This window comes from Camelus ferus, chromosome 35 (genome assembly GCF_009834535.1).
Source record: "Camelus ferus isolate YT-003-E chromosome 35, BCGSAC_Cfer_1.0, whole genome shotgun sequence".
Taxonomy (NCBI): domain Eukaryota; kingdom Metazoa; phylum Chordata; class Mammalia; order Artiodactyla; family Camelidae; genus Camelus; species Camelus ferus.
In genome coordinates, this window is record NC_045730.1 from 14,123,250 (window position 1) to 14,138,396 (window position 15,147).

Genomic DNA, 15,147 nt, shown 5'->3' on the forward strand with positions numbered 1-15,147 from the left:
TTGATTTACTTTACCTTGTCTCTATGTATTTCTTCACACAGAAGTTCTCAATTTTGATGATAAAAATCTGCCTTTATGGTTTTCGGTTTTTGTGTACTAGTCAAGAAATCTTTTCAAGGTCACAAAGATAGTCTTCTATATTTTTTCCTGAAAGGCTAATTTAAAATTTTTTCAAATTTATATCTCCAATTTATCTGGATGTTCTCTGAGTGTATGTGTGTGTGGTGTGAGGTAAGGATCTAATTTTATTTCCTCCACGTATAAGTCCTTGTCTCAGTAGCATTCACTGAAGACTCTTTCCTCTCTCTACTATTTTTAAATGGTGCCTTGTTTGCATATAGGAGTGAAGTGGGGATGGGTGAAGAAAGAAAAAGTGACTGAAGGGAGCAGTTTAAGGAAGTCTCACCCTGGGAACCTGAAATTTAAGTTGTGACCTGAAGGATAATGACAAGTTAAACAGGGAACTTTGTTGTGGAGGTGAGGAACAGGAAGCCCTGAAGGGTCAGAAGAAATATAAAAGCAAAGACTATTTTCTATCTCTCTTCTTTTTCTTTTTCCTTCTTTCTTTCTTTTTCCCAAAGAGTGAGCAGCCTTTGTGGTGGCAGTTTGGGGTGGGCACCGCCGAGGTGAGGGGGCCTCGCCTCCTGCATGCTGGTAGATGCCTAGACAGCCAGGTTACTTCAGACTGCTCTTTACAAATAACATTCTCCAGGAGCATCCATGTTGCTGTAAATGGCGTTGTGTTGTCGGTTTTTGTGGCTGGGTAGTGTTCCATTGTATGGATGTGCCAAGTCTTCTTTGCCCAGTCATCTGCTGATGGATGTTTGGGCTGTTTCCATGTCTTGGCTATTATGGGTGGTGCTGCTGTGAATGTTGGGGTGCGGGTGTCATCCTGGAGTGGGGTTCCTTCTGGATGTGTGCCCAGGAGTGGGATTCCTGTGTCATATGATTGATTGATCCATTATGGATGGAGGGGATGATGGTAACCTTGTCATCAAAAAGAGGTTTGTGTCTCAGGCAGAGCTAGATGAACGGTGCAAAAGGAGGCAAGAAGAATGGGAGAAAGTTTGGAAACCTGAAGATCCCGAAGAATGCCCAGGGGAGATTTATGACCTTCGGTCTCTGTATGAAAAGCTACAGGAACAGAAAGACAGGAAGCAGCAGGAGTATGAGGAACAGTTCAAATTCAAAAACACGGTAAGAGGCTTAGATGAAGATGAGATCAACTTCCTTGATGAGGTTTCTTGGCAGCAGGAACTAACAGAAAAGCAGCGAAGAGAGGAAGAACTGAAAGAACTGAAGGAATACAGAAGTAATCTCAACAAGGTTGGAATTTCTCCAGAAAACAAGAAAGAAGTGGAGAAGAAAGTGACTGTGAAACCCATAGAAACCAAGAACAAGTTCTCCCAGGCAAAGCTGTTGGCAGGAGCTGTGAAGCATAAGAGCTCAGAGAGTGGCAACAGTGTGAAAAGAGTGAAATCGGACCCTGACCCAGGTGACAAGAATCAAGAAGCCCCATCCTGCGTCTCTCTTGGAAGCACATCCCTAATTGGTCCCTCCATCCACTGCCCCTCCGCCGCCATCTGCATCGGCATCCTCCCAGGCTTGGGCGCCTACTCTGGGAGCAGCGACTCTGAGTCCAGCTCAGACAGTGAGGGTACCATCAACACCACTGGCAAGAACCGTCTCCTCCATCTTCCGAACCAACACCTTCCTCGAGGCCCCCTAGCTCCTCTGTCCTTACCTCAAGGAGCCCCGCCCCAAAAGTAGACCGGACAGTTTATTTATTCTGCCTCCAGGCACTACTGCCCTCAGAAAACTCCTTTTCCTGCTCCCTGTGCACACCGTGATGTTTTTAACCTCATCTAAAAATGTGCAAGAATCTACTTGTGGCCCGAAATTGTTTGGTTTCTCTTTCCAACCTGTACAGAGGCCCAGACCTGTCCCATGGCCTCTGTCCTCACTGATGAAATAGGGCGAGCAGAAATTCCCCTAAAAATGCTGTGGGAAGATAGGCACTAGCTGGCTTAGAAAGGGTTTGGGTTTGGTTGCTTTCTTTTTTTGTTTGTTTGTTTGTTTGGTTTTTTCTTTCCCAACATCAGAAAGAAGAAAGGGCAGTTATTGGACAGATATTATTTAAACTTTCTATTCTAGATGAATGCGCCGTTTGGTTATACTGCGTTGTAGAGCATGTGGCGGGAGAGAATGACCCAAGGGATGGAATGGCGCGTTGCCCTGGAACTAACTGATTCTTGATGTTGCGTGACTAAGTAAAGATTCTAAACCACAAAAAAACCCCACAGAACAAAACAAAAACGAAAACAAAAACAAAAACAAAAACAAAAACAAAGAAAACAACAACAACAAAAAAGAAAAGTTAAACAGGTGAAGAGGATAGGTGCAGGTAGAGGTGAGGAGGAGGGAGCAACCATGATTCAAAAGTAACCATGACTCAAACAGGCACTCTAGTGTGAAACCCTTGAACTCTTTGAAAATGCCGTACCTCATTCAGTGCTCCATAATACCTATGAATTCAATTTGTAAATGGCTTCTCAAAATATGTCCTCTCAATCGTTTTAAAATTCCTATCAGCACTCTATACATTATGAAACCTTATCACTGCCATCTACTTAGTGACTGAAGAAAATTTCGATGTGTGGAATGTAAACAAAAATAGAAGCAAAGGCTAAATATATACAATGACAACCACCAGTTGCCAAAAGTTGTTCCCAACCCTAATCCAGATAAAATTTCCTGAGCTTTGAGAAGCTACCTTAAACAAACTTCTTTAGCAACTCTTCTCATTTGAGATACTGCTAATTTCTAGATAGGCAGAGATTTCAATAGATAATTACCTTGTTTTATTTTAGAAAAGCCACTTGGAAGAAAAATTTTATTTTGTTTCATTATTTTTCTTTATAACTAGGATGTCAGGCCAACAAAAGTTCCTGTCTTCTTTTCTCCTCTGAATTTAAAGAAATTTTACACATTTTGTTATGCATCAAAATCAATTTGTGGCAATACTTGCCTTTCTTTAAAGAAAAAACAAAAAACCAAAAAAAACCTCATAGCCAAGGAAATGAAGCTTAGAGTAAAACTACAGTTTCCTCCCCCCCCCCAGATTTAATATACTTAGTGTGCCTACACTATAGCTTAAAGTAACTTCCAAAGAGTTTTGAGCCATTGAAATTAGCACACCCTAAAAGGAATCGAGCTGTCAACAGAAAACCCATAGGAGAAAATCCATCTTAGGTGAGTCCCTCTTTTGTAGTTATCTAATAGCCCCATAAATTAAATAAGGACATTCTTTCCTGTCTGAATCACATGTATTACATAATTACTTTCTTTCCAAGCAAGTGAAAGAAGCAAGAAGGAAGAGCTATATAAAGATTACAATTAATAATGACAGGCAGTTTTCCACCAGATGAAGTCTGTACTGTGAGTTGCATAATCAGTACCTCAGCAAATTTCATTCTCTCTCCAAAAGTCATGGCTAGGCAGAGTCAGAGACAGGACTTCTTTTCGTTTATTTTCTTTTGCTAAAGATTACATATATACATATGCATTAAAGAAATGCAGAAAATATAAATCAGCAATTAGATGAAAATAAAAACCACATGCATGACAGAGAAGAGACCTCACCATGGACATCGCTTCCTTCACCCAGGTTTTCAGTTGAGCACATGGCTACCCAGATAAAAGACTGTTTCCTGGACTTCTCTGAAGCTATGAGTGGACATGTAATTAAATTCTGACTTATTAGGTTAAGTATTCCCTCCCTCTTCCCCATTTCTTCTTGCCTGCTTCCTTGGAAAAGACATGATAGTTGGAAGGGACAGAAGGAATAAATCACCCAGGATTCCTGTAACTGTGAAATGGAATTTAGTTTTGAACTAGTCACTTCCATACTTCTCTTTATGGGAGAAAGAAAGCTTAGCTTTTTAAAGCTTCTGTTCTTATATTCCTTGGTACCTGCAGCTAATCCTGATTCTGACACCTATCTAATCCTAATAGCACCTTACTTTTTGTTACCTACCTTTTGAGTTTTAAAATAGTCACAATTATGCACTACCTCTTTAAATTTTTTGTTCAGCTTGTTTATTTTACTTTGGGAACATGGAGCATATGGGAGGCTTCCTTATTTTCATTAATTTAAATAGTTTTATTCTTTTACTGGAATTTTAAGTAGGTGTCAGAAGAAGGATATTTTTCCTTTTTATTGTCAAAACTTTCAGCAAAATCAAACATTGTACTGAAAGCCAGGCAGTAACTTTGCATGAATAAAATGGCTGGGGTGAGACTGTGAGAAAACCCAGAAAACACAGGCACGTTCCTAGTCGGGATCCACTGTGCAAGTCCAGCAGATGGCTGGCATTGAGGGAATGAGGGCCCAGGATTTAATAGGAACTCTGCTAATTTTCTTTTTCACTTTTCAGTTTTATTAGGTAGAATTTGTTACAGTTTGACTGTATATATACACTATATTGCATGTAAATACACATATACAATATACTGCACTTTTTTTTGTTAGCATATATGTACTGATTATTGTTTCTAAGAACAGTTAAGAGCTTTAGCTTTTTAAACTTACGTAGTTATCAAAGGAATAAAGCCAAATATAAAATAAGAATTAACAGAATGTGGTAATCCAATCATAAATGACAGTCAAATATGCTTACACATATTCAAGAAATCAATCATATAAGTTATAAATAATAAGTAGTTCATTTGCTAAGTTTTAAATGATTTTGGCAAGGAATTATGATGAAGTAAATTAATCCCTACACAGAGCACACCTGCCTGAAGGGCAAATTCATAGTAGAGGCAATAAAAAACAGAATTTTTTGTTCATTTCAGAGGCTGATTACATTTAAAACCAGGCTTTGAAAAATAAATAAATAAAATCAGGTTTTGGATATCAGAGTGCCTCAAAGACTTGTAGTAGCTTAGTTGGATCAGGGTTGGAATCTGAACTTTTGATGACTGTTGTGCTGGGCAGAATAAAAGCACCCAAAAATATCTATATCTTAATCCCAGGAGTTTGTGAATACATTATGTCTTGCTCTCCATTTGGAAGAGGGTAATAGAAGGTATTGCTGAAATAGCAGAAGGGACAAGCCTAACGTGAAACATAAATGTACACATTCACTTGATTTCCTGTATGAATTTTCTCCCATTTTGAAGGTATGAACAAAAAATTTGCATTTCTCTGAAAATAAAATCAACTGGAAACTGAAAGAATATCTTTTTTCATTTTACTTTCCTAGTAATTCATATTTATTGTATTTTACCACAGAATTTGTCCATGACAGATTAGAATAAACAAAACAAGCAAGTGAAAAATAACCATTCTTTCACCACACCTAGTTTGAAAAGCACTACTGTTGGCCAAAGGTTTTCAAAGTGTGGCTCAGGGACCAAGAACCAGTAGCATGGGAGCCCCTTTGGAACTTATTTACAATGCAATTCTCTGACCCTACGCCAGATTTAGTGAATCCGAAACTCAGGGGAGGGGCTCAGTAATCCGGGATTTAACAAGCCCTACGTGATTCTGATGCTTGTAAAGTTGGAGAACCACTGCTTCAGGATATGCCACTCTGTTAACTAACACTTACATACTCGTGATGTGTGTCAGGCACTATTCTAAGCATCCTGCATGCATAAAATCATCCAAAGATACCTTTATTATTCCCATTTTACTGATGACATAATGGAGGTCTGGAGAGGTTAAAGGGCTAACTTAAGGCCACACAGTTACAGTAGCTACACAGTCCATGTTCTTAACTGTTACACTGTGAAGACTGACTGACCACATAGGTGAATACTAAGAGATAAGGCATTCACTAGCTAGTGCATTAAGCTTTTCAGGAAACAACTGCTATAACACAATTTAATCACGTGCCTCTAGAAAGTTGAGAAACAGTTCTAATTTTATTAGCATGCCAACTACGGGGACATATTTGCTAATATGGTTCTGTCAGAGCCTTTTATATCATATTATGGGGCAGCCATCTTTTTGCCATGTTGAAGCTCTGCATTGTTGGCATGTTTAATGCCTTGTTTACAAGTAACTGGAAAAACATTTATTGGATTCTTACCATATGCCAGCACTATGCTACACACTAGGGGATGCAAAATACATCAGACATAAGATAACACACAGAAAGCACTTAGGATATATAATGTGGTACAGAGGATGGAAAATCACGCAATAAATGTCAGCTCTCATGATCATTAAGCTGATCCTTTCTGCTGTTGCTTATAATAGTGAAACACAGGAACGCAACTACAAACCCAGACAGAACACAGTAATACTGCAGCATAATGCTTAGTTGTTCTGTAATACTAATACTTTCATGCCAGTTTTATTAACAGTATTAATATGAGTGAGAATCTCCTCTCCCCACCTTTCCTCTTATTTTTCCTCCCCCCACCTTTCCTCTTATTTTTCCTCATCCCTGAGGTTGAGCACCCTGAATGCACGACTCCATTTCTGAATGTTTTCAGGATGTCATCGTAAAGCTTTTTCTGGAACTGAATCATGGATTCACTTTTTTCAAATACAAAGGGACAGAAATAAAAAAGATTTTCCTAAGGAAGAACTGAGAAGATGCCCAGTGGTAGATGAGCCACTTCCTAGAAGCCAAGATTCCCAAAGTGAAAAAAAAAAGCCATTTAAACACTGTCTAAAAATTGTACACTTTGCAAATGTTCAGCATTCAACTTTTGCCTTCAACATTCTATTTATGTAAAGTAAGACAGAAGAAGGTGAAATAAAATGGCAAAACGGTTAACTGAACGAAGGGAAACACTTCCAGCACTAGTCAATGTTGTAAAGATCTGCCCAAGAGCCTGGGTTATTAAGGGTTTCATCCATTTTTGTGGCTTAAATTTTTTAATTAAAATTCTATCTGAGTTCATGTGACAGATAATTCGGTTCTAGCCCTGAAGACCTCTACTATCTGTCTGTATGGATTAGAATAACTAGGCAATCATCAAATTTTTAATTTACTGTATGATGGCAGAAATAGCCTAAGTAACTGAATGGCTGATACAGTGACAGCCCTGAAAATTACATGGATCCAAACACATCAGAATCTGAACTGAACAGGGCTTGACAGGCAGTGCTATCATGCGGAGTCACCATTCTATCAGTCATTTTGCCACAGAATGTACAACTGTTTGGAGGGGACACATGAAGCCAGATCACTGTGTAGTATGAAACAGTTACCACAGAGTCTGAGAAGTCACTGCCAGTTATCAGAATGTTGTAGTTAACTTATCAGGGCTCCCAACCTCAGCTGCACTGAGATCCTGCCTGACTCCCCTGTGAGGTCCTGAACAACAGGAAAGTGATAGAAATAGCCCCAAACTACACATTCTTGGAGATGTCTCACATTCTCATTTTTGCCTCACCCCCGGTTTCCATCTGATTTTTATGGAAGAGAAGTCCTGGTACCTCCTTCTTTCTTATAATGAATGAAATGGATGTGCTCTACGTTCAGCCCCTCGACTTACTCACTGGATCCCATGTCCTTTTGTCTATTTAAGGGCTTCCCTAATGACAATATTCACTTCTCTCCTGCCCCACCATTTTCCATCCACAGCCCTGAAAACATATTGTACTTTTCCTCATTAAAAATAGTCTCACCTGATCTACAACTTCCTCTAACACCCAAATTCTCTACTTCCCTACACTGCAAAACTTGCAGAAAGAATGCTTTCTACCTGCTGTCTCTATTTCATCTCATCCACTTCCTCTTTAGAATCACAGTTAGCCTTTCATCATCCACTGCACCAAAACGGTCTTGTCAATACCACCTAAACAGTGTCGAATGCAGCAGGCAATTCTCTCACAAGACCAATCAGTAGTTTCTGAAGGAACTGACCACGCTCTTCTTTTTCTTGAAGGGCAATATGTACATTCAATTTATCCTTCTATTTCCCTGCTAGATCATTCCCAGTCTCCTTTGCTGAATCCTCTTCATCTTCCAGACTGATAACAAACAGAGCAACTCAAGATATATATATACATCTTGGAACTGATATATATATTCATATGCCATAATATGGAACCATATTAACATAATGTGGAACTGAGAGTAATGTTTGGATTAGAATGGCATCTGGACATATCTATACTTGAGTTAACCATATTATCTCCAAAGCCTAGAGATGGCGTTCGAAATAAATCTCAATTAGGAATACCTGAGGATAGACAAATCATGGAGACCACAGACATCCAATCATAAATAACATCTCTCTTAGATTACTTATATTAAATATTTATAAAGGTCCATCAATAGTGATTAAGTTTTCACAAAATATGGTCTATTTTCCTCATATTATAGAAATTATAACACGAAGAGATATTTATATACCATAATCACAGCTTTTAGATGAAGGTATAACTAAAATAAACATATAAATTTACATACTTCTCTGATATATTCTAGGCAAGCAATCTGTTCTTTCTCCTAAAATCTCATGTTGACCCCTCTAATTTAAACGATAGGTTCAAATTTTTCCTTCAGTCACACCGATACCAGGATCTGGATGTGCTGAGGTCAGTTGGGTTTTTGTTACTATCATTCCACGTTAGTGTTATTTCTTTATATTTTTCCTCTTTTGCTATTTTATTTAAGTAATATATCTGTTTTACTGAATTGTGACTCTCTAGTGTCATTGTGTAGTCCCTGACATTCAAAGTGTGATTTGCTTTGTCAAAAATGTCATCTTCTTGTCATTTTTAAAGAATACTTGCTACCATTTTAAATAGTGCTTTTTAAATAATAGTGTTTTTAAGTGTTCTACAATTTTTTCCCATTAACTTTGAAGAGGAAACTATTTTCCAGAACACATTACTAATTCTGAAAACTTTTCTTCTGTTTGTAGCCATTTTCTTAATTATCTCTCAAACATGTCTAAGCATCTTCAGACCTTCTTATGTCAATTGTTCATGAATAAGACCAGAGATAAACTTGGACATCACAGTAGCTGTGGTCTGCTAATATAAACGTCTGACAACTCTGAGACAGTTTCCTACAGACTAAAGTTCTCTAAAACTACGTGTTCACTTCTAATACCTAAAACCCGAAGTATAACTTTGTTAGGCTTTTTATTAACTGAAAATAATTTACCGAACTTCAGAAATAGCTAATTACTTCTGTGTCTTGAGCCTGCACGGGAAAATTCAAGATGCATTTTTTTTGTAAGCACAGAAGAAACAGCAACCATTGAAAAAGAGACAAAAAGAGTTTCTGCCATGTTTTTCCCATGGGTAAAGACGTTAATCCACAAACCCTGGCAGGGGAGTTAGAAATGAACTGATACGTCACCCTTTTCAAACTTTTTTACTAGATGGCTAAAACATGCTAGCTATGACGTTGCTGCAGAAGTATAATTTCTTATCTTTCAACTCAAACCATCTGACTGTCAAATTCTCTATCACTGCCAGAGCCAGTCTCCCCCCATTTGCTCCTATGAAGGCATTCTCGGTATCATTTATTATGTTCCTAGTCTACTGCCAAACTGTGACATATCAACACTGAGTCTGTCTCCATTTGGTCCTACTAGAAATTCTCTGCAATTGTGGTGGTTTAGTCTCAATTTACTGTCATTTCTTTTTATTTAACCTCTTCCTTTTTATTCTAACATAATGAGTTCCTTAACTTCTTTTCACTGAAGAGTTGAGATTTGAGCAAAGATTTAAAGAAGATAAGGGAGTTCACCGTGGAGATATGTGGGTTAAGTTGCTCCAGGAAGAGGAAACAGCCGATGCCAAGGCTGTGGGTGGGGTTTGGGGGAAACAACCTGAAAATAAATAGCACTGATGTCCTTTATAGAAGGGCACATCAACCAGTCAAATAGGTAACCAGGATTTGAGGGGAAAATTTACTTTATTAGCTGAAACCGGTGGTTTAGTCAAGCCAAAGACAAACTTCTAGACTCCATATTACTTGATATGTTTTACTAATCCCTAAAATGTTATTTTTATGTGATTTAATAAGAAAAATATACTTTAGCTGAATTTTTTAAAAGCTCTTTTTTTCTTTCTTTTATAAATTGTACGAAAGTTTTTAAGGTGATTATGAAGACTAATCATTTGTTCACAAATGTACGGACTTCAAATCATGAGTCTCTTTTGAGAATTTGTAAGAAAGTGTTTTAAATGCTTCAGTTCTCTGCTACCCAATTATAACAATGCTAAATTTAGTCAGATTTTGGTTTGTCCTTATCTGCACAATGATGATAATCTCTAATTTGGACTTTCCAATATAAGCATTGTTATGAAATCGTCTGTAGTCTAAGATTGCTTAGAAAAGGCAAAAATAACTTTAATTCTTGCAAATCTGTACAACAATATGCAGCATAAAAAGGAGAAAAGGCTCATTGCATAACAACTCAGTAGAACAGTGAATATCCTCAAAGCATCCTTCCAGGGAGTCACCCAGCCTGAAAAACAATTTTACTTTATTCAAGAACACTTAAAAAAAACTGTAACCCCCAGTAAAAATTTCATGAGCCATTCTGGTAGAGGCCATACAAGGAACAGAGAAAGTAGTAAGATATTTAACAAATAAGTATAGGTCAAATTTATACCATCACCTTCTTAGATTCTTTGGCTATATTAGGTTTACTTAATCACCTTTATCACTTAATACAGAGATCCTCCTGAAAGCAAAAAAATCTAGCCAAAAGTTATAAACTTCATTCCTGCAAAACCCAGGAAAGCCAGTGAGCTCTGGCCTAATGACCAGGTTATTCCTCTTGCCAGGAATGCTCTGTGCATGCACACCATGCACATAGACATACCCTATGTAGACAAAGACTTTATTATCAATTTCTGAGACATCATCTTCCATTCTCTCACCTAAAATAAAATTACTTTTCTTTCCAGACTCAATCAATTATATATTTTAATGTCCTTTCTTCCTCTGTATCTTACATTACATCCAAATCTTCATTAAGTAATTTGTCATCATGACCTTTCCATCATCGGAGCACGGACACTAACTTATTCAAAACCAAGGTATATAGCATGAGTTTGGGAGCTACACACTCATTTTCCAAGCAGTTGCAAAAAGAATTTACATTATGAAAGATGAACTAGACGGCTAGTTAAGCATGAAGTCAACATGATGACGTATCCTAATGTTTCTGTTGGGGAGAATTTGTTTGGTAAATCTTTTCTGTTTTTTTCCTTTTTTTCTCCCAGGCATAATAGAATTGTCAACCAGAAGTATTTCTTTTATTCCTTTTAAAATTACATTTCTCCTTTTTTTTTTTTTCTGTACTTGATATATCATAGATATAGGTCCACCACATGTCTTTCAAAATTGGATCCCAGTCAGTAAAAAAGGAGCAGTTATTAACTGCTTTGAACATTTAGCAGCCTAACATATACTATTGTTTCAAATGTCTTTCTTTTCTAGAATGCAACTGTTTAACAGGCTTTAAAATTCTTCTATAGATTTTAGGCCCATGCTCTTTATTAGGACCACTTGATTTGAATAAGTATGAATCCTACAAATAAAAAATATATGAAAATTTGCTAACATCTAAAAATAACATTAAGAAATGTTTAATGACTAACTGTAGGCATTACATAAAGTAGTATAAATAAGGACTACCATTTCTGGTCTCCCACAATCAAGCAGATTCTCTGGAGGCTATTTCAATAGGATGACAGCAACTAGTTTAGGGTACAGCTCTAAATTCATCCATGTATATCCTCATTCATTCATTCACTGCATAATTACTATGCTTTGACTGTGGCGACTGGCACTGAGCTAAGGGCTACACATATAATAGTGAGTAACATGGAAACAGGCCATTGCTCTCACAGAACTAGAGTTTGTACAGGAGAGTGACAGTAATTGAATAATTGCACTTTGAAATGTACTCTTACAAACTGAGATAGGAGTTGTTAAGAAAGAGACCAGGATTCCATGAGAAGTGTTTGGAAGGAATTTGACTCAGACTGGGGTCAAGGAAAGCTTTCCTGAAAAAGCAATCTTTTAGGAGAAATCTAAAGATGATTAGTTAAAAAAATAAAGATGATGGTTATAATTAGGCAAAAGACTTGGTGAGATGGGAGTGAAGCAAAGAGAGGAAGAGTCTTCAAACCTGAAGGAAAAGCATGTGAAAAGCTCTTATGATAAGATGCGTAATTAGTTTCTTATTGCTGCTGTAATCAGCACAAATTCAGTGGCTTAAAACACAGATCTATTATCTTACAGGTCTGGAAGTAAGAAGTCCAAAATGGATCAACTATGGAACTAAAATCAAGGTGTTCCTTCTAGAGTCCTTGGGGGAGAGTCTGCTCCCTTCCCTTTTCCAGCTCCCAGAGGCTGCCTGTATCCCTTGGCTTGTGGCCTCTTCCTTTATCTTCAAAGCCAGCAACAAACAGTCTGATATTTTTCGTGGCTTCATCTCCATCTCTTTGACTCTCTTCTGCTTCTCTTTCTCACTTGGGATCCTTGGACCATTCAGATAATCCAGAATAATCTCCTAAATGTGAAGTCTTTAATTTAATCAATCTGCCAAATTCTTTTTCCCACGTAAGGTAACATAGTCACAGGTTTCAGGAATTAGGACTGTGGACATCTTTGGGGAGCCATTATTATGCCTACCATGAGATCATGTTTCATTTAAAACTGAAAGAAAGTCAGGGTAGCTAGGTACAGAAAGTGAGGAAAAAGTGGTACCGGATGAGGCTGGCTGCTGGGGGTGGGCCAGGACCATGCTATGCACAACGTTATAAACCATGTCAAGAGTTTCGGTCTTTATTCTAAGAACACTGAGAAGCTATAGAGACAGTGAGAGGTTAGATTTGATATTTTAAAATACCTCTCTGGCTACTGGGTAGAAAATATATTTTAAAATAGCAGAGGTTCAGGGAAAAGATGATCAGAGCAGCAACAACACATATTCATATGATTAAGGTTATTATTCAGATTATTGAAGTCATTTCAGGTCTTTTACTTCATAATTGGGCAATTCCATGACTTTGGTTAAATATCTGTCTGGTAGTTTAATGGGGGGAATGTCAAACGTTACAATATACAACATACCATTTATACAGAAATAGTACCAGGCATGATAAACAGTCTTTGTATTCTTATATTGCTTCTATTATTAATTACTGTGTATAACTCTAGTTGTATGCTAATAAATTAGGAAACTTAAATAATATGGATATTTTTATGGAAAAATAAAAATTACACCTAAATATATTTCTATCTTAAGCAGAAATATAACATGTAATTCAAGAAGTAGAAAACCTGGATAGATTAAGAATGCTTGTGAACAGTGAGTCAGGGAAGATAATTAAAAAATGGGCTAACAGAGAGGGCAGGACCAAAATCATGTTGGTCCTTGAAGGCCATCCTAAGGATTCTGGCTCTTACTGTAAGCAAAATGGGAAACCTTTTCTGAATTTTGAGAAGAGGAATGCCGTGGTCTAACTCCGGCATTAAAACTGGCTGATATTTTGAAAATATACAGCTGGCAGAGGGTAAGCACAGAGGAAGAGAGGCCAGGAAGAGACTGGCAATAATTCAGAAAAGAGTGATCGTGGTTTAGGCTATGTTGGTAGCAGTGAACACTGTGGGGAGTAGCTGGATCCTTGTTATGTTTTGAATGGTTTTCCGATGGATGTGAGAGAAAGAGCTGTCAAGGGTGACTCCCAGGGTTTGGCCTGAGCAGCTAGAAGGGTGGAGTTGCCATCAATAGAGACAGAGAGACTGACTGACTTGGGGGCTGAGGGAGATCAGTACCCCATTTAAGAGCACGACAGGGAATTCTACTGGACCTTCCAATGGTTAAGCTGCTGAAAGTGAGTTTGGAGCTCAAGGGAAAGGTCTAGGCTGGAAATACAAACTTGGGGGTCACTGGTAATTCAACAGTATTTAAAACTTTTGAGGCTAGATGAGATCACCAGGGGAGAAGAGTGATTGAGAAAAGATGCAAGGACTGAGTCCTGAGACCCTCCAGTATTAAAAAGTGGGAAAGAAGAAAAAGAATCAGCAAAGGCTGGAATGGAGCTGCTAGCGAGGTAAGAGGAAAACCAAAAAGAATTTGGTGGCCTGGAAGCTCTGCCTCTTCCTCATCTAACATCTCATCTTTCAGATCTCAGTCATATATTTGATTCCCCAGACTTGGTTAGGTGTCTCTCCTAAGTGCCTCTGCAGCATCCTGCCCTTACCACACTTCTCAGCATTTGTCACATCACATTATAACTGCCTGTACGGACTATCACCTCTTCTAAACTGTAAGCTTCTTGACATGAGAAAGTAAGTTTCTCTCACATACAGAGTGTTCCCAGATTAGCATAGTGCTTGATACAGAACTGCTGAATACAAGTTGGTTGACTTGAATTAGTAAAATCAGTACTTACCTTCTGGTTCCAGACATGTTACAAGTATGATGGGAAGAGTCTACCATGATTATCTATGCCACTAGTACCGCACACACATTTATTTTGTTTATTTTTCTATGTAACCACTTGGCATTTTTCAGTGGCATTAACTACTTGGTGTGTCTCATGGTTCTGATTCAGGTAGAGGGGGAAGAAAAAGGAAGGCAGTGTGTATATGTATATACAAAGCATGCTTTTCACATGTGAGTTCAGTTAAGCATTTAACCCTTCTCACAAATTTGGGAAGAAAAGTATAATTAGCTCCATTTTACAGGGGGAAACCAAGGTTTCCTTGTATGCTTTTGTATGCTTAAGCAACATAAAATGGCAATTTAAAAAATGCAATTATACAATAAAGTTACTTACCGGAAAGTATAGAAGCAGAGACCCAAAAAGGATTGTTTCCAACAGAATAAGGCCCGATGCCCTGATGCTCTAAAAACAACAACAAAAAAATGAAAATGTCATTGTTAATGGACATTTCTAGGCATAGGAGAATTTTTGCTATTGTGATAATGCCTCAAATGGAACAGCATTCTTTGAGGGTGGGGGAGTAATAACTAGAAATTGGCTAGTATTTCAAACAGGTGGACTTAACTGAAACATGCAATAAGACTGACTATAAAGGTGGTGGTAGACTTAATGATATTGCCAGCGGCTTCAAGGAATTCTGTTCTCTAAAATTTGAATGACTGAACAGTCTGAGCAGCTTAGAACACTATTTA

The 15,147-nt window shown here is 37.8% G+C and overlaps 2 protein-coding genes across 2 annotated transcripts in view; one reads left to right on the top strand and one right to left on the bottom strand.

Annotated features, from left to right (window-relative positions):
* The window catches only part of GPR158 (G protein-coupled receptor 158), a 304,199-nt gene that overhangs the window by 89,861 nt on the left and 199,191 nt on the right, over positions 1-15,147 (bottom strand). The window contains exon 5 of the mRNA XM_032474100.1: positions 14,789-14,857. Coding sequence (XP_032329991.1) covers positions 14,789-14,857 — 69 coding nt within the window. The remainder of the gene's footprint in view (positions 1-14,788; positions 14,858-15,147) is intronic.
* On the top strand, positions 733-1,744 carry LOC102507721 (PSME3-interacting protein-like). Its single transcript, XM_032474102.1, is given in 2 exon segments — positions 733-1,680; positions 1,682-1,744. Coding segments are annotated over 2 exon segments (765 nt in total). The 5' UTR covers positions 733-963; the 3' UTR covers positions 1,730-1,744.